The sequence below is a fragment of the Scyliorhinus canicula genome, chromosome 23 (genome assembly GCF_902713615.1).
Source record: "Scyliorhinus canicula chromosome 23, sScyCan1.1, whole genome shotgun sequence".
NCBI classification, from domain to species: Eukaryota; Metazoa; Chordata; class Chondrichthyes; order Carcharhiniformes; family Scyliorhinidae; genus Scyliorhinus; species Scyliorhinus canicula.
In genome coordinates, this window is record NC_052168.1 from 5,852,458 (window position 1) to 5,875,350 (window position 22,893).

Here is a 22,893-nt window from a genome sequence, read left to right on the forward strand (position 1 = left end):
ATCTCCTGACCCCCTTCCCTCCAATGCTGCTCCACCACCTACAATTCAGGAGTGTGATGGAATTCACTCCACTTGCTCGGATGAGTGCAGCATGAAACATACAAGTAGCTCAACATCCAGGACACAGCAGCCCTGTGTGATTGCTTCCCCCTTCCACAAACATTCAAACCCTCCATCACTGCCCAACAGGGGAAACTGTGTGTACCATCCGCAAGATGCACTGCAGTAACTCTCAACTTCCTTAGACAACACCTTCCAAACCCATGACCACTGCCATCCAGAAAGACAGCATGGTGCTTAGCACTGTTGCTTCACAGCACCAAAGACCCAGGGGTGATTCCTGGCATGGATCACTCTGCAGAGTCTGCACGTTCTCTCCATGTCTGTGTGGGTTTCCTCTGGTTTCCTCCCACAAGTCCTGAAAAAAGACGTGCTTGTTAGTGAATTGGAAATTCTGAATTCTTCCTCAGTGTACCCCAAACAGGTGACTAGGGGATTTTCACTGTCACCTCATTGCTGTGTTAATGTAAACTGACTTGTGATGTGAATAAAGATTATTGTAAAAGAACAGGAGCAGATACCTCAACCTCCCCCTAACTGGGAAATACATTGTAGTTTCTTCATTGTCACTGGAGCAACATCCTGGAACTTCCTCACAGCACAGTGGGTGTACCTACACCTCCAGGCCTGCCGTAGTTCAAGAAGGCAGCTCACCATCTTCTGAAGAGAAACTAGGGATGGGTAATAAATGCTGGCCTAACCAGTGATGCCCACAATTTGGAAATTGCTTAAAACAATACGGCTAAGTAGCAGAAAATGTAAGGAGCTAATCCCCATGATAGCCCTTTGCAGCTTTTGCTAGTGGGTCAATGCTGATTTCCAATGTGTTGACCATTTGATCCAATGATCTTGCCTCCTATCTTCCCTGGTGGGGTGTTATCGAGCTTCTACCTGTATAATCTTGGTGGGATCAACGTAGACTATAACAGATTGGAACATAAGACCAGGAATAGGCCATTCAGCCCCTCACTCCTGTCCTGCCATTCAATGAGACCATGACTGATCTGTGACCTAACTCCATACACCTGGTTTTTGGTCCATATCCCTTAATATTTATCAGCAACTGGTCTCGCTTCAACTGCTGTTTGTGGGCGAGAAACCTCTCCCACCCCGTGTGTGCAGTAGGAGGTCTTACAGCAACCAGGTTAAAGTCCAACAGGTTCGTTTCGAATCACTAGCTTTCGGAGCAACTGGAGAGAGGGGTAACTCCAGGTTAAAGAGGCGCGAATTGTCTCAAGCCAGGACAGTTGGAAGGATTTTGCAAACCCAGGCCAGATGATGGGGGGTGAATGTAGCCAAGGTCCTGGTTGAGGCCATACTCGTGTGTGGAACTTGGCTCTAAGTTTCAGCTCGGCGATTCTGCGTTGTCGCATGTCCTGAAGGCCGCCTTGACAAATGCTTACCGGGACCTTGAATTCATGTCGCGTTACATTCTTCTTCGCCACCGCCACCGCCACCGCCCCGCCACCCCCCCCCCCTCCCCCGCCACCCCCCCCCCCCCCCCCCCCCCCCCCCCCCAATCTGGCCTGGGCTTGCAAAATCCTATTAACTGTCCTGGCAAGAGACAATTCACATCTCTTTAACCAGTGACCATCCCTCTCTACATTTGCTCCATCTAGACCTGTAAAGACTTACCTGGAAAGACTTAATTTCGTGCAAAGACTCGCATTCAAAGGATCGTCTTGCATCTTTGACTTTGTCTATATCTATGTTCTGGAACCCACTTCTTCATTCACCTGAGGAAGGAGCTGTGCTCCGAAAGCTAGTGATTTATGTTTTCCACAGGAAACTCTTTAAATTCAATATCACAACCTTTGGGGTTCAGCAAAGTCTCTCGTGCCCACTTGGATGGCCATTTCAGTGACCATGTGATGTCCCTCAGTTTGGACAAAGCTCTTTGTGACCACAGGACAGTCGCTGCATCTCGGATCCTTTTTCACCAGAATCGGTGTAAATACCCGGATACACTTTCTCTTCAGGTGGGTTAACTGTGCCCATCGGTGACATCTCTCCCGAGAGGCTTCAGCCACATTGAAAGTTGACCATAAAAGGACTCATCTAACACACAACATTGACGGGCAGGAAAAGACCAGCTGCTCCATCCAGCCTGTCCCCAAACACAGTAAATGGAGACGTGTCCATGGGTGACGTTGGATTCAGTGATGTTCCCCCCTCCCATTCCCACAATTCCATTTCCCTGTCCAGTGGTTGGTTAGGAAATTCCCTCACGATGACCTGATTGTTTGAATATTGTATCAGCTTCACTGCTCCTGGCCAGTAACAAACTTGTCCAGGTTATGAAAACCCACTTCAGCAAAAGGAACCAATTATCATTGAGTTACAATGGGAGAGTTCAACAACGAGACATTTTCACATCTGAAGAAGGTCAAGGAAAGCAAAAGCAGTGACATCATCGACCAGGTCTGGATTCCAAAACTCTGATTGGCTCTGGGGTTTAAAACCTCCCCCACACACCCTGTGCTTTGTTAATTGATGTTGGTTCATGGCAGATTCCTGATTGGCTATCAGGGATTGTCAATCACCATTGGTGATGTCATCCCCTGTTTGAATGCAGGATGTCCCAGTTGTATAAATACAAAGGCTTGTGTTAGGAAGGGTCAGTTCTAAAACAGTCTAGGTGATAGAGAACAAGAAAAGTGAGGATGGCCTCCCAAGTGCGTCAGAACTACCACAAGGACTGTGAGGATGCTGTTAACAAGCAGATCAACCTGGAGCTCTATTCCTCCTATGTTTACCTCTCCATGGTGAGTCTTGAGTTCTGAGGCCTTGTTTCTCCACTTGAATGAAGTGACTTTATAAACTATATTTCTCTTTTTGAGCAGTACATGTTTTCAGTGTCATACTGGGTGGTGTTGAGTGAATGGACTGCTCCTTGTAGCAGCTGCTCTCCATTGGGAGGTTTAATGGCTGAAACTGGCTGCTGCCTGAATTTGGAGCAGAAACCTGGGAAGTGGTTGTTAGCATTAGACCAGCTCCAGTTTCAATGGGGTTGGGTGACTGTAGTTGGGGACCCTGCCTGTTATTGACATTTCCAGTTGGCAGTGAAACACATACCTGGTGTTGTTCAGTGCACTCTGAACACTTGGTGTAAAACTAGTTTGAAGGATATTCCTTGTTCCATTAGGTGGGTTATGCACATTGGGAATACCAACACCTGATGGACTGCAACAGTTCAAGAAGGCAGCTCACTACCATCTTGGGGCAATTGAGGATGGGCAGCAAATGTTAACCTAGCCAGTGAAGCCCATGTCCTGTTTGTACTATTATAAAAGAAAAAGTGTTTTAAATGGAATGTTTCTGTTCTGATTGCCCAGGCTATTGTATGGTCAATGATTTTGTCCATTTTGAAATGTAGTAACCATGATGGTGTATAAGAACTAGGAGTAGCCCCCCCCCTTGGGCCTACTCTGCCACACTGTAACCCTTAATCCCTTTATTCTTCAAAAAACTATTTTATCTTTATCTTGAAAATATTTAATGAAGGAACTTTAACTGCTTCACTGGGCAGGGAATTCCATAGATTCACAACCCTTTGAGTGAAGAAGTTCCTCCTAAATCTACTTTCCCTCATTTTGAGGCTATGCCCCCTAGTTCTGCTTTCATCTGCCTGTATCTATTCCCTTCATAATTTTAAATGTTTCTATAAGATTCCCCCCTCATCTTTCTAAATTCCAATGAGTACAGTCCCAGTCTACTCAACCCCTCTCCTTGTAATCCAACCCCTTCAGCTCTGGGATTAACCTAGTGAATCTCTGCACACCCTCCAGTGCCAATACGTCTTTTCTTGGGTAAAGAGACCAAAACTGAACAATACTCCAGTGTGGCCTCGCTAACACCTTATACAATTGCAGCATAACCTCCCTAGTCTTAAACTCCACCCCCCTCGCAATGAAGGACAAAATTCCATTTGCTGCCTTAATCACCTGTAAACCAACTTTTTGCGACTTGTGCACTAGCACACCCAGGTCTCTCTGCGCAGCAGCATGTTTTAATAATTTATCATTTAAAAAATCCCTTTTGCTGTTATTCCTACAAAAATGGATAACTCCTCATTTGTCAACATTGTATTCCATCTGCCAGACTGTAGCCCATTCACTTAATCTATCCAAATCCCTCTGCAGACTTTCTGTATCCTCTGCACTTTTTTTTTTTGCTTGACCACTCATCATAGTGTCGTCTGCTAACTTGGACACATTGCCCTTGGTTCCCCCAACTCCAAATGATGTAAATTGTGGGCCCAACACTGATCCCTGAGGGATACCACTAGCTACTGATTGCCAACCAGAGAAATGCCCATTAATGCCCACTCTTTGCTTTCTATTAATTAACCAATTCTCTATCCATGCTACTACTTTATCCTTAATGCCATGCATCTTTATCTTGTGCAGCAACCCTTTTGTGTGGCACCTTGTCAAAGGCTTTCTGGAAATCCAGATATACCACATCCATTGGCTACCCATTATCTACCGCACTGGTAATGTCCTCAAAAAATTCCACTAAATTAGTTAGGCATGACCTGCCCTTCATGAACCCATGCTGTGTCTGCCCAATGGGACAATTTCCAACCAGATGCCTCTCTATTTCTTTGATAGATTCCAGCATCTTCCCTACGACTGAAGTTAAGCTCACTGGCCTATAATCACCTGCTTTCTGCCTACCTCCTTTTTTAAACAGTGACGTCAAGTTTGCTCATTTCTAATCCACCGGGACCACCCCAGAGTCTAGTGAATTTTGGTAAATTATCGCCATCTCTTTTAGCACTCTGGGTTGCATTCCATCAGGGCCAGGAGACTTGTCTACCTTTAGCCCCATTAGCTTGCCCATCACTACCTCCTTGGTGATAACAATCATCTCGAGGTCCTCACCTGTCATTTCTATCAGTCACTGGCATGTTATTTGTGTCTTCCACTGTGAAGACCAACCCAAAAAACCTGTTCCGTTCCTCAGCCATTTCCTCATCTCCCATTATTAAATCTCCCTTCTCATCCTCTAAAGGACCAATATTTACCTTGGCCAGTCTTTTTTGTTTTATATATTTGTAGAAACTTTTACTATCTGTTTTCATATTGTGAGCAAGTTTATTACTCTCCTTTATACCTTTTTTTTTTTTTTTTTTTTTTTAGTAGCTTTCTATTGCCCCCTAATGATTTCCCAGTCCTCTAGTCTCCCACTAACCTTTGCCACTTTGTATGCTTTTTCCTTCAATGTGATACTCTATCCACAGTTGATTTGCCCTCTTTCTACCATCCTTCCTTTTTGTTGGTATATACCTTTGATGAGCACTGAAAAATCGCTTGGCAGGTTCTCCACTGTTCTTCAACTGTTTGACCATAAAGTTTCATGCTGCTCTCTGTGCCAGGGACCTGGGTTCAATTCTGGCCTTGGGTGACTGTAAACACTCAGTCATTCTTCTGTGTCTGTGTGGGTTCCTCCTGGGTGCTCTGGTTTCCTTCCACACTTGAATGATGTGAGTTTTAGGTCAATTGGCCATGCTGAATTACTGCTCAGTGCCTGAAAGTGTGCCAGTTCGTTGGAGTCATGGGGACAGGGGAGGGGGTGGGGGGCTGTTGGCCCATGTGTCGGTGCCTATTCAGAGGGTTGGTGTTGGCTTGATGGGCTGAATGGCATCTTTTGCAGAGTGCAGGGTTTCTGTAGTTCAACAATTCAAGGTTCCACCAACACCAGCTCTTGTATGGGATGGTCACGGTGTATTTATTCAGGGATAAACATTTCCAGGATCAGGGGATCTCCTTTAGACGCAGCGCTGAGAAATATTACATCTGCCTGTCCACAGATGGAGTCTTGGTTCCCCATCTCCTCAGGATGGTGGGAGAATACTAGACATCAAACTCTCTAATGCTGGATATGAACCATAATTCTGATCTTTTGGTTGTAGATATGGCTTGTGAGCTGATTTAAATACATTTAAAACTAACTAATTAGCTGACAAATTGAGACTTCAAGGTGGGAAACAGTTGTGATTTGTAAAATTCTCTCTCTTCAGTCCTCTTACTTTGACCGGGATGATGTTGCCCTGCGTCACTTTGCTGAGTTCTTCAAGGAGCAGTCACATGAGGAACGGGAACACGCTGAGAAACTGATGGAATTCCAGAATAAACGTGGAGGCCGCATCATCCTGGAGGATGTTAAGGTTGGACTTGATAGATCTCTGCATCCCCTTTGACAATGCCATGGTTTAATGCAGTAATTCTGTCAGTGCAATCCAATGGCCACGATGAGTTGGTAAAGCAGCTCGCTGCAGAGTTTCCTTTGAAAGCTGGGAGATCCCACTCCTGGGATCCTCCAGCTTGTAATGCCTAGAGATTTGTGATGTGAATCCTGCCCATAATGAGGAATTGCCTTTTAGCAAATCAGCATATTAGAGCATGATAATAAGTCTCGCTGTAATGTTATTCCTGAGGCTTTGGGATTCATCCCCTTCGCCTCAGATGTTGGGTGAGCCATTCAGCATTTGAGCCCCATAACAGAGAAGGAACAGCATTTATGGGGGGGGGGGGATCTCCTAGGGATTTGGAGGCTCAACTGCATACCCTTGGGCAGGGTGGCGTCAACTTTGCACAGAGCAGTGCCACCCGTGTATCAGCATGGGCACCACCTGGATGCCAGGCTGGCATTTTTCCACATGTGATTGGGCTGAGGATGCTTGGCATGGGGAAAGGAATGTTTCAGGAAGCCATTTGAAACTGGTCTCCAGATGTTTCACCATAATGGGGGTTGTGGCAATTAGTGCTCCCCACTGTACAGAACAGGCTGTGTGGCTTCGGCCATGCATTCCCCATTCGAGCCTTTTGTTCAACGCACGGCACGTTGAATAGTCATTTATTTGTCGGCTAAATGTTCACGTTGGGATACTTGACTTTCTGGACAAGCGCACCCTATATCCTTTGATGCATTGGTTCCTGGGAACATGAATTTCTGGTTGTTCTTCCCCGTGTGTTTGAATCCATTGGAAATGAGCTGTTTGCCTTTTCCCTTTCAGAAACCAGAACAGGATGAGTGGAGCAATGGTCTGGAGGCAATGCAGAGAGCTCTGCAGATGGAGAAGAATGTGAACCAGAGTCTGCTGGATCTGCACAAACTCTCCTCTGGGAACACTGACCCTCATGTGAGTTCTTTCTTTTTGGGGTACATTGGAGTTCATAACCTTGTAGGTCTTGAAACTATTTTGAGGATCTCCAAACCTAATGGTTTTGCTTCTGCTGATGGGAAGGGCTGGGTGAGATGGGTCTTGCCCTAGTTTCCAGGGGTGGAATGACATTGACGTCTAACCACCTGTCTGGAGGGAAGCTCCCACAATCCTCTGCCTGCTGCTGGACATGAAATGTTTTGTTTCTTACAGCTTTGTGACTTCCTGGAGTCTCACTACTTGGATGAACAAGTGAAGATGATCAAGAAGCTCGGAGATCACATCACCAACCTGAAGAGACTGGGAGCCCCTGAGAATGGCACGGGAGAGTACCTGTTTGACAAGCTCACCCTGGGGGACAGTGACTGAACTGACTGCTGGGAACAATCTTGTTCTGTTTGGTGGAACCAGATTATTGAAGGCAAAAAACCAAATTCACTGACTTCTGACAATTGTGACCTGGTCTTGTAGCATCATTATAATTGTAAATAAATGACTATTTTGCCTCCTTGTAAATTTGAACTCTCCTTTATTTCCTGATATAGTTCATATTGCACCTAGTTACAGACAGCTATGTAATGTCTGAGCATCATTCTTCATGATCATGGAAGGTCTCATTTCCATGTCTACATCTCAGCCAGAAGCATGATTGGGTTCACATAACACTGTTTTTTAATATTTCACAATACTCTTGATGTTCTGAATGATTTGGCACTGAGCAGGGTGTGATTACGAATCAATCAATATCCTGGGGGTCACCATTGATGAGAAACTGGACTGGCCATATTAATACTGTGGCTACCAGGGTAGCTCAAAGGCTCCGAATCGTATGGTGAGGAATTCCACCTCCTCACCCCCTCCCAAAGCTGCTTCACCACCTCCAATCAGGAGTGTGATGGAATACTCTCCACTTGCCTGGGTGAGTGCAGCTCCAACAACACTCTGAAGCTCAACACCATCCAGGACAAAACAGCCCATTTGATTGCTCCTCCTTCCACAAACATTCCAACACTCCTCCACTGATGAATAGTAACAACCGTTACTGTTGCAGATGCACTGCAGTAACGCACCAAGATTGCTTAGACAATGCTTTCCAAATCCCTGACCACTACCGTTTCAAAGGGTGACATGTCAGCAAAGTGGTTCACATTGTTACTTCACAGTACCAGGGACCCTGGTTTGATTCCTGGCGTAAGTCTGTCTGAGTCTGCACGATTTCCCAGTGCCTGTGTGGATTTTCACCCACCAGTCCCAAAAGATGTGCTTGTTCAGTGACCCTCTGAATTCTCCTTGAGTGACCCAGCCCAAAAGCCACTCTCATCCTATAAATGTGACTTAACAAACACTTTCTTCCATCAATGTTCCCTAATCCATCTGCAAAATGGGTATTTTTTTAGGTTTGGGCATCGAGCATTTCATAACCGATAACGTTCATCCTAATGGAATCATAGAATCCCTGCAGCATAGAAGGGGGCCATTCGGCCCATCAAGTCTCCACCAGTCCTTTGAATCGACTCAGTGCTCTTTCCATGTTGATGCTACTCCTGCAATTGTCCATGTTTATAAATTAGTTTCAGGAACATTGTTGAGATCTGCACTGACTATAATGATTTTTCAGTCAACTACCAGTAAGCGGTGTGAGAATGCAGCAACGGAATGGGCAGTGGAGGGGCTGAATATGCCACACACCAGAAGGGCTTCTTAAAGTTGAGGATGTGTGAAGCCACAACACAATAATAAAGGGGGGCCCTGGTATTTCAGTCATTCCATGTTCCTGTCTCAGCATCACTCTCAATTTCTGGTCACTGTCAGTGTTTGTTATTCTCTGCACCACTCTGAGCTTCTCATCCCCATCACCATTCACACTCCCTACAGGATGTGATATTGAATAAATAGTTTCCTGTGGAAAGGATCAATCAATAGTTCCCTCAGCATCAGTAACCCAGACCTTCAGCAAAGTCTCGTGTCCACTTGGATGGCCATTTGAGTGACCATGTGATGTCCCTCAGTTTGGACAAAGCTCTTTGTGACCACAGGACAGTCGCTGCATCTCGGATCCTTTTTCACCAGAATCGGTGTAAATGCCCGGATACACTTTCTCTTCGGGTGGGTCAACTGTGCCCATCGGTGACATCTCTCCCGAGAGGCTTCAGCCACATTGAAAGTTGACCATAAAAGGACTCATCCAATATACAACATTGACGGGCAGGAAAAGACCAGCTGCTCCATCCAGCCTGTCCCCAAACACAGTAAATGGAGACGTGTCCATGGGTGACATTGGATTCAGTGATGTTCCCCCCCCTCCCATTCCCACAATTCCATTTCCCTATCCCGTGGTTGGTTAGAAAATTCCCGCAAAGTGACCGGATTGCTTCGAATATTGTATCAGCTTCACTGTTCCAACTCTTTTTTAGGTCAACCAAATATAAGAAAAAACTTAGAGATATAACAAAAATGGCCGCTCCTGATAGAGGCACTGCCCGAGCGTAACAAAGATCAACAGAAACTTAAAAACAGCAAATGAGAGCAATTAGAGGGGTCAGTAAAGCACCCCAACCCCTGCGGTGCCCACCAGGCACGGACGGAGCCTCACCGTTCCTGACAAATAACAAACTTGTCCAGATTATTTCAGCAAAAGGAACAAATTGTCATTTAATTCAAATGAGATTGTTAAGCAATGGAACATTTTCACATTGGAAGAGAAAAGCAGTGACATCATTAAGCTGAATCTCCCAAACCTGGTCTGGATTCCAAAGCTCTGATTGGCTCTGGGTCTCAATCCTCCCCACGCCCCCTCTCATTTAATTGGTGCCCGGACTAATGGCCGATTCCTGATTGGCCATCAGGAATTGTCAATCATCATTGGTGATGACATTCCCTGTTTGAATGCAGGATGTCCCAGTTGTATAAATACAAGAGCTTGTGTTGGGCAGGGTCAGTTCTAAAACTTTCTAGGTGATAGTAGCAGTGAAGATGGCCTCCCAAGTGCGTCAGAACTACCACAAGGACTGTGAGGATGCTGTTAACAAGCAGATCAACCTGGAGCTCTATTCCTCCTATGTTTACCTCTCCATGGTAAGTATATTTTTTGGGGTGGGTGGTTATCCTGCCTATTGATAAGACTGTGACACTTTGAGGAAGGAGAGTTTCCTTAGGTCAATGTTGGCACTTGAGACTTTGTGCAATGAATGCTCTCCTGAAAGGCAAGTTACCTACTTCATAGCTGTATCGTATTCCTGAAGTGTTGAAATTGACAACTATCTTCAGCATTCCTGTCTCTCCCATTGTGGATTCAGTTTGATGCCTAAACCTGATCAACTTGGAATTGGATGTAATTACATGTTACTGAGTGAGTAGTTAGTGCCACATTGCTTGGCTGGATATTTCCTGTTGTGTGGAACTCCTTCTCTTGGACTGAATATTGAACATGAAGTGATGATTCATAAAATAGATCTTCTGAATTTGAGAAGATGCTTTTCTCACTTACTACATGGAAGAGGGACACTTGTCTTTCTGATCTTCAGTACTGAAATCTTAAACATTAATTGTTCCTTCAATATTTTATATGGTCACAAATTTATTTTCAGCTGCGCACCATGATTTATGATCTAATTTGAGACTAATTAATGACACACTTAGCAACTAGGTCTGGAATGAATAACAACATGTCTATCATGAAGCTGCCTTTTAATTCTTTGGCTGTGTTCATTTAGGTCTGACATTACACTTTTTTTTTTCTCTCTCTCTTCACAGTTCTCTTACTTTGACCAGGATGATGTTGCCCTGCGTCACTTTGCTGAGTTCTTCAAGGAGCAGTCACATGAGGAATGGGAACATGCTGAGAAACTGATGGAATTCCAGAATAAACGTGGCGGCCGCATCATCCTGGGAGATATCAAGGTTTGGGTTAATGGGTATCTGCAATTGTTTACCCCACCACCTGATGGTGATATTAATGCCAAGGTTTAATTCTAGATTCTTGTGATCCATTTGATCCTCGTAACAGATTGTGGTTGTGATCCTGTTTTACCTTGGCACTTTCTCCACATGGTGGACTATAGAAGTGACTTGTGTCACCACCCTGGGGGCAATTGGGGATGGCCATAAATTCTGTCCTAAGTGGAGATGCATTCCATTAAGTGAAAATAATTGTGTTCTCTTAACATACTTTTTCATTCTGTTCTCCTTCCATTTTGTTGAATCCATTAGAAATGAGCTGTCTGCCTTTCCCCTTTCAGAAACCAGAGCAGGATGAGTGGAGCAATGGTCTGGAGGCAATGCAGAGAGCTCTGCAGATGGAGAAGAATGTGAACCAGAGTCTGCTGGATCTGCACAAACTCTCCTCTGGGAACACCGACCCTCATGTGAGTTGCTTCCATTTGGACTTTTTGGATAAATTAAAATGGTGGAATCCTCCTGTGTCTCAATCTCCATACATGTAACTCCCTTTTCATTGTGGTGTCTATTGGGCTTTTTTTTAAAAAGAGGACTGACAGAGAAAGGGCCTTTGTTGCCATCCTGGTATGGAAACAACTTTTTTTTTTTTTCCTTCAATTACTCTATTTCCTGCTGGATGTTAATTAATTCTCCCTCTTTTTTTTCAGCTTTGTGACTTCCTGGAGACTCACTACTTGGATGAACAAGTGAAGATGATCAAGAAGCTCGGAGATCACATCACCAACCTGAAGAGACTGGGAGCCCCTGAGAATGGCGTGGGAGAGTACCTGTTTGCCAAGCTCACCCTGGGGGAGTGACTGAACTGACTGTGGGGGGGAGAAGCTTATTGTGTCCTCCACATTTGTAGAACTGAGACCTTTGGACCTGCCAGTTTGTGATGTTGAAGCAGGGTTCCACTGTGTAAATGTACAAACTATAAATAAATGCTTCATAATGGAGTGAATTTTGCTGACTCAATACCTCCTTTTAACATTGTGCATTGATTGTGTGAGCACAGTGGTTAGAACTGCTGTCTGGGGGACCTGGTTCAATTATGGCCTTGGGGACACTGTCTGTGCGCAGCTTGCACATTCTTCATTGCCTCCTGCTGCACTCACTGTCGAATACTTTTTTTGTTTTTTGGGAGGGTAGAGAGAATGTGAGCACGGTCAGAGCTGCCCAAATGGGGGAACTGTGGGTGATGCTTATTCCGAGTGTTGCACCAATGGTGGCTCCATCTTTCCAGCCATTAGCTGCTGAAATGCATGAATACTTTCCTGTGTGTAGGTGTTCCAGCATTTCAGTCCAAGGAAGACTGAGACTGGGAGGGATCACTGGTTGTACCCCCTGTCCTGGAGCTGCAACTTTTCTGGATCTGCTTATTGACCAGAGAATCAAGTTGGAACTGACCTCTGGGTAAAAAGGGAATTACAACTGGGTAGTTGGGAATACTGCCTGGAATGTCACACTTGCCATCAGCCTCGTGAAGGAGGGAAAGTGTTGATTCACTGCTGGGAGAAGATTGAATTTTAATTCTGGAAATCTAGCTCTAGACTCCTTTTAAACAGTAATTGAGCAAAATGCCTTACTTTGCAAGTTGTCCATTTATAAATATTTCACATGTAACACTGCAGCATCAATTGATACAGGTAAATATATTTAATCTTGGCACATTCATACCAAATATAAATCATCCTTTTGGGATCTCAATTATGCTTCAAACTTGGAAAATTAAAGCTTTGCTACAACACTGGTCAGTAGTAAAACTTTGGGATCTTAGTTGGGAACTGCAGTGAAGACAATGAAACTAGAGGCTCCAATTATTAGAAACACAGTCCTATCAATATCTCTGCATCTAAGTTTCCAGGTCAATCCACAAATGGTAAACGATGATTCTTCCCCACTAAGCTTTTCACATCCATCATCATCCCTACTTCCTACAGGTTGTGATACTGAATTCAAAGCATTTCCTGCAGAAAGGTTCAATCAATAGTTCCCTTGGAACTGGGAACCACAGACCTTCACCAAAATCTCTGGTGTCATTTGGGTGGCTATTGAGTGACCAGGTGATGTCCATCAGTTTGGACAAAGCCCCTTGGGTGGACAGGCCATTCACTGCATCCTGGATTATTTCTGACCAGACTCGGTTAATACCCAGGTACATTTTCTCTTCAGCTGGGTCAACATTGCCCATCAATGGCATCTCTCCCCAGAGACTCGTGACTGCAGTGTGACTGACTGACTACTCTGGATGTGAATCACTGCCACCTCAAACCGACCCATCGAAACCAGAGTTTTAATGCAAGGAAACACATCCCACCACACAATCCAGGATTGACCCACTTCTGTAGAGAAACCAATTGGGAACACAAAGGAACTTGGAGAAATAGGAGCATGATGGGAGAGATCAGAGAGGGAGAAATGTGGAGAATCATATTGTGACACTGATTAGTTATGATCTGGAATTCACTGTCTGAAAGGACGGAGGAAGCAGATTCAATAATAACTTTGAGGAAGGAAATGGATATTTACATGAAAAGGAAATAAATTTACAGGGTTATCGGGAACGTTTAGGAGGTGGACCAATTGGTCAGTTGTTTGAAAGAGATGACACCGGTCCCAGTGGTTGAATGGCCTCCGTCTATGTTTTCTGAATCTATGCTGAGTTAAAGAACATCTGACTATCATTTCAATCAGATTCAAATAACCTTCAGCCACATTGAAAGTTGACCATAAAAGGACTCATCCAATATACAATATTGACAAGTCGGAAAAGACCAGCTTCTCCATCCAGCCTGTCCCCAAACACAGTAAATGGAGACGTGTCCGTGGGTGACATTGGATTCAGTGATGTTCCCCCCCCCCCCTCCCATTCCCACAATTCCATTTCCCTATCCCGTGGTTGGTTAGAAAATTCCCGCAAAGTGACCGGATTGCTTCGAATATTGGATCAGCTTCACTGTTCCAACTCTTTTTTAGGTCAACCAAATATAAGAAAAAACTTAGGGATATAACAAAAATGGCCGCTCCTGACAGAGGCACTGCCCGAGCGTAACAAAGATCAACAGAAACTTAAAAACAGCAAATGAGAGCAATTAGAGGGGTCAGTAAAGCACCCCAACCCCTGCAGTGCCCACCAGGCACGGACGGAGCCTCACCATTCCTGACAAATAACAAACTTGTCCAGATTATTTCAGCAAAAGGAACAAATTGTCATTGAATTCAAATGAGATTGTTAAGCAATGGAACATTTTCACATTGGAAGAGAAAAGCAGTGACATCATTAAGCTGAATCTCCCAAACCTGGTCTGGATTCCAAAGCTCTGATTGGCTCTGGGTCTCAATCCTCCCCACGCCCCCTCTCATTTAATTGGTGCCCGGACTCATGTAGACTCCTGATTGGCTATCAGGGATTGTCAATCATCATTGGTGATGTCATTCCCTGTTTGAATGCAGGATGTCCCAGTTGTATAAATACAAGAGCTTGTGTTGGGCAGGGTCAGTTCTAAAACTTTCTAGGTGATAGTAGCAGTGAAGATGGCCTCCCAAGTGCGTCAGAACTACCACAAGGACTGTGAGGATGCTGTTAACAAGCAGATCAACCTGGAGCTCTATTCCTCCTATGTTTACCTCTCCATGGTAAGTATATTTTTTGGGGTGGGTGGTTATCCTGCCTATTGATAAGACTGTGACACTTTGAGGAAGGAGAGTTTCCTTAGGTCAATGTTGGCACTCGAGACTTTGTGCAATGAATGCTCTCCTGAAAGGCAAGTTACCTACTTCATAGCTGTGTCGTATTCCTGAAGTGTTGAAATTGACAACTATCTTCAGCATTCCCGTCTCTCCCATTGTGGATTCAGTTTGATGCCTAAACCTGATCAACTTTGAATTGGATGTAATTACATGTTACTGAGTGAGTAGTTAGTGCAACATTGCTTGGCTGGATATTTCCTGTTGTGTGGAACTCCTTCTCTTGGACTGAATATTGAACATGAAGTGATGATTTATAAAATTGATCTTCTGAATTTGAGAAGATGCTTTTCTCACTTACTACATGGAAGAGGGACATAATTGTCTTTCTGAGTACTGAAATCTTAAACATTAATTGTTCCTTCAATATTTTATATGGTCACAAATTTATTTTCAGCTGCACACCATGATTTCTGATCTAATTTGAGACTAATTAATGAAACACTTAAGCAACTAGGTCTGGAATGAATAACCAGTCTACCATGAAGCTGCCTTTTAATTCTTTGGCTGTGTTCATTTAGGTCTGACATTACACTATTTTTCTCTCTCTTCACAGTCCTCTTACTTTGACCGGGATGATGTTGCCCTGCGTCACTTTGCTGAGTTCTTCAAGGAGCAGTCGCATGAGGAATGGGAACACGCTGAGAAACTGATGGAATTCCAGAATAAACGTGGAGGCCGCATCATCCTGGGAGATATCAAGGTTTGGGTTAATGGGTATCTGCAATTGTTTACCCCATCACCTGATGGTGATATTAATGCCAAGGTTTAATTCTTGTGATCCATTTGATCCTCGTAACAGATTGTGGTTATGATCCTGTTTTACCTGGGCACTTTCTCCACATGGTGGACTATAGAAGTGACTTGTGTTACCACCCTAGGGGCAATTAAGGAAGGCCATAAATGCTGTCCTAAGTGGAGATGCATTCCATTAAGTGAAAATAATTGTGTTCTCTTAACATACTTTTTCATTCTGTTCTCCTTCCATTTTGTTGAATCCATATGAAATGAGCTGTCTGCCTTTTCCCTTTCAGAAACCAGAGCAGGATGAGTGGAGCAATAGTCTGGAGGCAATGCAGAGAGCTCTGCAGATGGAGAAGAATGTGAACCAGAGTCTGCTGGATCTGCACAAACTCTCCTCTGGGAACACCGACCCTCATGTGAGTTGTTTCCATTTGGACTTTTTGGATAAATTAAAATGGTGGAATCCTCCTGTGTCTCAATCTCCAATCATGTAACTCCCTTTTCATTGTGGTGTCTATTGGGCATTTTTTAAAGAGGACTGATGGAGAAAGGGCATTTGTTGCCATCCTGGGATAGAAACAACTTTTTTTTTTTTCCTTCAATTACACTCTGGCCCAAAAGGATTGAAATCGACCTGAAGAGGAAATCATTCAATACTTCTATTTCCTGCTGGATGTTAATTAATTCGCCCTCTTTTTTTTTCAGCTTTGTGACTTCCTGGAGACTCACTACTTGGATGAACAAGTGAAGATGATCAAGAAGCTCGGAGATCACATCACCAACCTGAAGAGACTGGGAGCCCCGGAGAATGGCACGGGAGAGTACCTGTTTGACAAGCTCACCCTGGGGGAGAGTGACTGAACTGACTGTGGGGGGGGAGAGAAGCTTATTGTGTCCTCCACATTTGTAGAACTGAGACCTTTGGACCTGCCAGTTTGTGATGTTGAAGCAGGGTTCCACTGTGTAAATGTACAAACTATAAATAAATGCTTCATAATGGAGTGAATTTTGCTGACTCAATACCTCCTTTTAACATTGTGCATTGATTGTGTGAGCACAGTGGTTAGCACTGCTGTCTGGGGGACCTGGTTCAATTATGGCCTTGGGGACACTGTCTGTGTGCAGCTTGCACATTCTTCATCGCCTCCTGCTGCACTCACTGTCGAATACTTTTTTTGTTTTTTGGGAGGGGGCGGGTAGAGAGAATGTGAGCACGGTGAGAGCTGAGCCGGTCAGAGCTGAGCCGAGCTGTCCAAATGGGGGAACTGTGGGTGATGCTTATTCCGAGTGTTGCACCAATGGTGGCTCCATCTTTCCAGCCATTAGCTGCTGAAATGCATGAATACTTTCCTGTGTGTAGGTGTTCCAGCATTTCAGTCCAAGGGAGACTGGGAGGGATCACTGGTTGTACCCCCTGTCCTGGAGCTGCACCTTTTCTGGATCTGCTTCTTGAGCAGAGAACCAAGTTGGAACTGACCTCTGGGTAAAAAGGGAATTACAACTGGGTAGTTGGGAATACTGCCTGGAATGTCACACTTGCCATCAGCCTCGTGAAGGAGGGAAAGTGTTGATTCACTGCTGGGAGAAGATTGAATTTTAATTCTGGAAATCTAGCTCTAGACTCCTTTTAAACAGTAATTGAGCAAAATGCCTTACTTTGCAAGTTGTCCATTTATAAATATTTCGCATGTAACACTGCAGCATCAATTGATACAGGTAAATATATTTAATCTTGGCACATTCATACCAAATATAAATCATCCTTATGGGATCTCAATTATGCTTCAAACTTGGAAAATTAAAGCTTTGCTACAACACTGGTCAGTAGTAAAACTTTGGGATCTTAGTTGGGAACTGCAGTGAAGACAATGAAACTAGAGGCTCCAATTATTAGAAACACAGTCCTATCAATATCTCTGCATCTAAGTTTCCAGGTCAATCCACAAATGGTAAACGATGATTCTTCCCCAATAAGCTTTTCATATCCATCATCATCCCTACTTCCTACAGTTTGTGATACTGAATTCAAAGCATTTCCTGCAGAAAGGTTCAATCAATAGTTCCCTTGGAACTGGGAACCACACCTTCATCAAAATCTCTGGTGTCATTTGGGTGGCTATTGAGTGACCAGGTGATGTCCATCAGTTTGGACAAAGCCCCTTGGGTGGACAGGCCATTCACTGCATCCTGGATTATTTCTGACCAGACTCGGTGTAAATACCCAGGTACATTTTCTCTTCAGCTGGGTCAACTTTGCCCATCAGTGGCATCTCTCCCCAGAGACTCGTGACTGCAGTGTGACTGACGACTCTGGATGTGAATCACTGCCACCTCCATCCGACCCATCGAAACCAGAGTTTAAATGCAAGGAAACACATCCCACCACACAATCCAGGATTGACCCACTTCTGTAGAGAAACCAGATGGGAACACAAAGGAACTCTGAGAAATAGGAGCATGATGGGAGAGATCAGAGAGGGAGAAATGTGGAGAATCATATTGTGACACTGATTAGTTATGATCTGGAATTCACTGTCTGAAAGGACGGTCGAAGCAGATTCAATAATAACTTTGAAGGAAGGAAATGGATATTTACACGAAAAGGAAATAAACGTACAGGGTTATTGGGAAAGTTTAGGAGGTGGACCAATTGGTCAGTTGTTTGAAAGAGATGACACCGGTCCCAGTGGTTGAATGGCCTCCGTCTATGTTTTCTGAATCTATGCTGAGTTAAAGAACATCTGACTATCATTTCAATCAGATTCAAATAACTTTCAGTCACATTGAAAGTTGACCATAAAAGGACTCATCCAATATACAACATTGACGGGCAGGAAAAGACCAGCTGCTCCATCCAGCCTGTCCCCAAACACAGTAAATGGAGACGTGTCCGTGGGTGACATTGGATTCAGTGATGTTCCCCCCTCTCCCATTCCCACAATTCCATTTCCCTATCCCGTGGTTGGTTAGAAAATTCCCACAAAGTGACCTGATTGCTTCGAATATTGTATCAGCTTCACTGTTCCAACTCTTTTTTTAGGTCAACCAAATATAAGAAAAAACTTAGGGATATAACAAAAATGGCCGCTCCTGATAGAGGCACTGCCCGAGCGTAACAAAGATCAACAGAAACTTAAAAACAGCAAATGAGAGCAATTAGAGGGGTCAGTAAAGCACCCCAACCCCTGCAGTGCCCACCAGGCACGGACGGAGCCTCACCGTTCCTGACAAATAACAAACTTGTCCAGATTATTTCAGCAAAAGGAACAAATTGTCATTGAATTCAAATGAGATTGTTAAGCAATGGAACATTTTCACATTGGAAGAGAAAAGCAGTGACATCATTAAGCTGAATCTCCCAAACCTGGTCTGGATTCCAAAGCTCTGATTGGCTCTGGGTCTCAAATCTCCCCACGCCCCCTCTCATTTAATTGGTGCCCGGACTCATGTAGACTCCTGATTGGCTATCAGGGATTGTCAATCATCATTGGTGATGTCATTCCCTGTTTCAATGCAGGATGTCCCAGTTGTATAAATACAAGAAATGGTGTTAGGAAGGGTCAGTTGGGAACTTTTTAGTTAGCAGTAATAGTGAAGATGGCTTCTCAAGTGCGTCAGAACTACCACAAGGACTGTGAGGACGCTGTTAACAAGCAGATCAACCTGGAGCTCTATTCCTCCTATGTTTACCTCTCCATGGTGAGTATATCTTATTGGGTGTGTGGCTGGTTAACCTGCTTCTTGATTAAGACTATGTCACTTTGAGGAAGGAGAGTTTCCCTAGGTCAATGAGACGGAGACTTTGTGCAATGAATGCTCTCCTGACAGGCAAGTTACCTATTCTTTCATAGCTATGTCCTATTCCTGAAGTGTTGAAATTGACAACTATCTTCAGCATTCCTGTCTCTCCATTTGAGGATTCAGTTTGCTGCCTAAACCTGATCAACTTGGAATTGGATGTAATTACATGTTACTGAGCGAGTAGTTAGTGCAACATTGGCTGGCTGGTTGTGGCTGGATATTTCCTGTTGTGTGGAGCTCCTTCTCTTGGACTGAATATTGAACATGAAGTGATGATTCATAAAATTAATTTTCTGAATTTGAAAGATGCCTTTCTCAATTAACTAATGTTTAGATGTTGGAGGAAGAGGGACACAATTGTCTTTCTGATCTTTCTTCAGTACTGAAATCTTAAACATTAATTGTTCTTCAATATTTTATGTCGTCAAAAAAATTTATTTCTGGCTGAACACTAGGATTTTCTGATTTTATTAGAGAAAGACTAATTCATGACTTCCATTTTGCCACTATTTAAACAACTGGGTCGGGAATGAATAACATGTCTATCATGAAGCTGCCTTTTAATTCTTTGGCTGTGTTCATTTTAGGTCTGACTTTTTTTTTTCTCTCCACAGTTCTCTTACTTTGACCGGGATGATGTTGCCCTGCGTCACTTTGCTGAGTTCTTCAAGGAGCAGTCACATGAGGAACGGGAACACGCTGAGAAACTGATGGAATTCCAGAATAAACGTGGAGGCCGCATCATCCTGGAGGATGTCAAGGTTTGGGTTATGGCCAAGGTTCGGGTTAATGGGTATCTGCAGTTGTTCACCCCATCACCTGATAGTGATATTAATGCCAAGGTTTAATTCTAGATTCTTGTGATGTATTTGATCCTCGTACCAGATTGTGGTTATGATCCTGTTTTACCTGGGCACTTTCTCCACATGATGGACTATAGAAGGTGGCTCATGTCACCACCTTGTGGGCAATTGGAGATGGCCATAAATGCTGTCCTGAAGCGAGATGCATTCCATTAAGTAAAAATAATTGTCATACTTGCTTTTTCATTCTGTTCTCCTTCCATTTCCTTATTTGTTTGTTGACTCCATTGGCAATGAGCTGTCTGCCTTTCCTCTTTCAGAAACCAGAGCAGGATGAGTGGAGCAATGGTCTGGAGGCAATGCAGAGAGCTCTGCAGATGGAGAAGAATGTGAACCAGAGTCTGCTGGATCTGCACAAACTCTCCTCTGGGAACACCGACCCTCATGTGAGTTTCTTCCATTTGGACTTTTTGAATAAATTAAATGGTGGAATCCTCCTGACCCTCCATTTCCCTACATGTAACTCCCTTTCATTGCGGTGTCCATTGGGCTTATTTTAAGAGAACTGCTAATGCAGAAAAGGCATTTGTTGCCATCCTGGTATAGAAACACAACTTTTTTTTTTCCCGTCAATTACACTCTGACCCAAAGGGATTGAAATCCACCTGAAGAGGAATCATTCAATACTTTTTTATTTCCTGCTGGATGTTAATTAATTCTCCCCTCTCTCTTTTTTTTTTTTTCCAGCTTTGTGACTTCCTGGAGACTCACTACTTGGATGAACAAGTGAAGATGATCAAGAAGCTCGGAGATCACATCACCAACCTGAAGAGACTGGGAGCCCCTGAGAATGGCACGGGAGAGTACCTGTTTGACAAGCTCACCTTGGGGGACAGTGATTGAACTGACTGTGGGAAGAAGCTTATTTGTATCACTGAGACCTTCTGGACCAGCCAGTTTGTAGTTTGTAATGTTGCTGAACCGGAGCTCCCTTGTGGAAATGTGCAAACTATAAATAAATGTTTCAGAGTAGTGAATTTTGTTGACTCCAAAACTGATTTTTGCAAAGGCAGATTTTACACCATTTAAAGATCCATGACAAAGTGATTGGCATGACTGCCTCGCAGGGACTTGGAGTCAATTACAGCTTTGGGTGACTGTGGATTTTGTATCTTCTCCCATTGTCTGTCTGTGTAGAGTTTCCTCCCACAATCCACCTAGGTTAGGTGGATTTGCTATGCTAAATTGTCCTTGGTGTCCAAAACGGTTCAGTGGGGTGTTTTTTCCAAGGGCTAGGGGCTGGTGTAGACTTGATGGGCTGATTGGCCTCCTTCTACACTGTAAATTCTGTATGTTCTAAGTGAGCCTAGGTAGGGTTCTAGGACCTTGCTGAACTCTTGGTATAAAGAAAACTACAATTGGCAATCCTGCCTGAAATGTCACATTTAGCTCCAGAAGGAGGGAAAGTGCTGATGGAACTTTGGGGAATCCAGACAGCGATTCCGAATCCATGAGTAAAAGTTTTCAAACTATATAATTGAGGAAAAAAATGTCCTCCTTTGGAAAGAATGAATGTTATCAATTTAAAAACTATACAAAGAAAGTTAAATATTTCATGTTGCCAATCTACTGCATCAATTGATTAAATGCAGACTGGGCCCCTTATCTTGTGCATTCATACTGAATATAAATCATTTTCCAATTCCTATGGGATGTGTATCAGTCTGTTCAAACATGAAAATGATTTGAGCTTTGTTGCTATAATTACATTCATCGGTAAGCTTTAGATCGCTGAGAAGTGAAGACAATGAAACGAGAGTCTCCGACCATAAGACAGAGGAGCAGAATTAGGCCACTTGGCCCATTGAGTCTGCTCCGCCATTCAATCATTGCTGATATTTTCCCATCCCCATAACCCCTGATCCCCTTATTAATCAAGAGCCTATCTATCTCTGGCTTAAAGACACTCAGTGAGGGCAGCACAGTGGTTAGCACAACTGCCTCAAGGCGCTGACGTCCCAGGTTCGATCCCAGCTCTGGGCCACTGTCCGTGTGGAGTTTGCACATTTTCCCTGTGTCTGTGTGGTTTCGCCCCCACAACCCAAAACTGTGCAGTGTAGGTGGATTGGCCACGCTAAATTTCCCCTTAATTGGAAAAAATAATTAGGTAATCTAAATTTTTTTTTAAAAGACTGTGATTTGGCCTCCACAGCCTTCTGTGGCAAAGAGTTCCACAGACCCACCACCTTCTGGCTGAAGAAATTCCTCCTCATCTGTTTTGAAGGATCATCCCTTTAGTCGGAGATTGTGTTCTCTGCTTCTAGTTTTTCCTACAAGTGGAAACATCCTCTCCACGTCCACTCTATCCAGTCCTTGCCGTATCCTGTAAGTTTCAATAAGATCCCCCCTCGTCCTTCTAAAGGTTGTGTTAATATCAGTTGTGTCAATATCTTTGCATCACCCAAGTTTCCAGGAAAATCCACAAAGGGCCAAAGATGATTCTTCCCCACTGTGAGCTTATCATTCCCATCACCGTCCCTACTCCCCACAGGTTGTGATACTCCATTCAAAGCATTTCCTGGGGAAAGGATCAATCAGTAGTTTCCTCAGAACCGGTAACCACAGACCTTC

General features: G+C 43.9%; 4 protein-coding genes across 4 annotated transcripts; all 4 read left to right on the top strand.

Moving 5' to 3' along the window:
* Positions 1–2,683: 2,683 nt before the first annotated feature.
* On the top strand, positions 2,684–7,744 carry LOC119956498 (ferritin heavy chain B-like). The gene is made up of 4 exons (XM_038783775.1): positions 2,684–2,825; positions 6,086–6,232; positions 7,082–7,207; positions 7,442–7,744. Exons 1-4 carry the CDS (start codon positions 2,724–2,726, stop codon positions 7,595–7,597), a joined length of 531 nt encoding a protein of 176 aa, XP_038639703.1. The 5' UTR covers positions 2,684–2,723; the 3' UTR covers positions 7,598–7,744.
* A 2,457-nt stretch (positions 7,745–10,201) lies between these two features.
* Positions 10,202–11,982, top strand: LOC119956622 (ferritin heavy chain B-like). Its single transcript, XM_038783961.1, has 4 exons — positions 10,202–10,303; positions 10,982–11,128; positions 11,467–11,592; positions 11,833–11,982. Exons 1-4 carry the CDS (start codon positions 10,202–10,204, stop codon positions 11,980–11,982), a joined length of 525 nt encoding a protein of 174 aa, XP_038639889.1.
* A 2,683-nt stretch (positions 11,983–14,665) lies between these two features.
* LOC119956478 (ferritin heavy chain B-like) lies at positions 14,666–16,678 on the top strand. Its single transcript, XM_038783751.1, has 4 exons — positions 14,666–14,803; positions 15,471–15,617; positions 15,949–16,074; positions 16,364–16,678. The coding sequence occupies exons 1-4, from the start codon at positions 14,702–14,704 to the stop codon at positions 16,517–16,519; spliced, it is 531 nt and encodes a 176-aa protein (XP_038639679.1). The 5' UTR covers positions 14,666–14,701; the 3' UTR covers positions 16,520–16,678.
* A 2,551-nt stretch (positions 16,679–19,229) lies between these two features.
* On the top strand, positions 19,230–21,294 carry LOC119956470 (ferritin heavy chain B-like). Its single transcript, XM_038783742.1, has 4 exons — positions 19,230–19,357; positions 20,074–20,220; positions 20,583–20,708; positions 21,010–21,294. The coding sequence occupies exons 1-4, from the start codon at positions 19,256–19,258 to the stop codon at positions 21,163–21,165; spliced, it is 531 nt and encodes a 176-aa protein (XP_038639670.1). The 5' UTR covers positions 19,230–19,255; the 3' UTR covers positions 21,166–21,294.
* Positions 21,295–22,893: the final 1,599 nt, after the last annotated feature.

Bases quoted from the DNA above. Each gene is read 5' to 3' on its own strand.
- LOC119956478 (XM_038783751.1), top strand. From the start codon at position 14,702: ATGGCCTCCCAAGTGCGTCAGAACTACCACAAGGACTGTGAGGATGCT. The intron at 14,804-15,470 runs GTAAGTATATTT...CTCTCTTCACAG, and splicing joins CCTATGTTTACCTCTCCATG to TCCTCTTACTTTGACCGGGA. The intron at 15,618-15,948 runs GTTTGGGTTAAT...TTTCCCTTTCAG, and splicing joins TCATCCTGGGAGATATCAAG to AAACCAGAGCAGGATGAGTG.
- LOC119956622 (XM_038783961.1), top strand. From the start codon at position 10,202: ATGGCCTCCCAAGTGCGTCAGAACTACCACAAGGACTGTGAGGATGCT. The intron at 10,304-10,981 runs GTAAGTATATTT...CTCTCTTCACAG, and splicing joins CCTATGTTTACCTCTCCATG to TTCTCTTACTTTGACCAGGA. The intron at 11,129-11,466 runs GTTTGGGTTAAT...TTCCCCTTTCAG, and splicing joins TCATCCTGGGAGATATCAAG to AAACCAGAGCAGGATGAGTG.
- LOC119956470 (XM_038783742.1), top strand. From the start codon at position 19,256: ATGGCTTCTCAAGTGCGTCAGAACTACCACAAGGACTGTGAGGACGCT. The intron at 19,358-20,073 runs GTGAGTATATCT...TTCTCTCCACAG, and splicing joins CCTATGTTTACCTCTCCATG to TTCTCTTACTTTGACCGGGA. The intron at 20,709-21,009 runs GTGAGTTTCTTC...TTTTTTTTCCAG, and splicing joins CTGGGAACACCGACCCTCAT to CTTTGTGACTTCCTGGAGAC.
- LOC119956498 (XM_038783775.1), top strand. From the start codon at position 2,724: ATGGCCTCCCAAGTGCGTCAGAACTACCACAAGGACTGTGAGGATGCT. The intron at 6,233-7,081 runs GTTGGACTTGAT...TTTCCCTTTCAG, and splicing joins TCATCCTGGAGGATGTTAAG to AAACCAGAACAGGATGAGTG. The intron at 7,208-7,441 runs GTGAGTTCTTTC...TGTTTCTTACAG, and splicing joins CTGGGAACACTGACCCTCAT to CTTTGTGACTTCCTGGAGTC.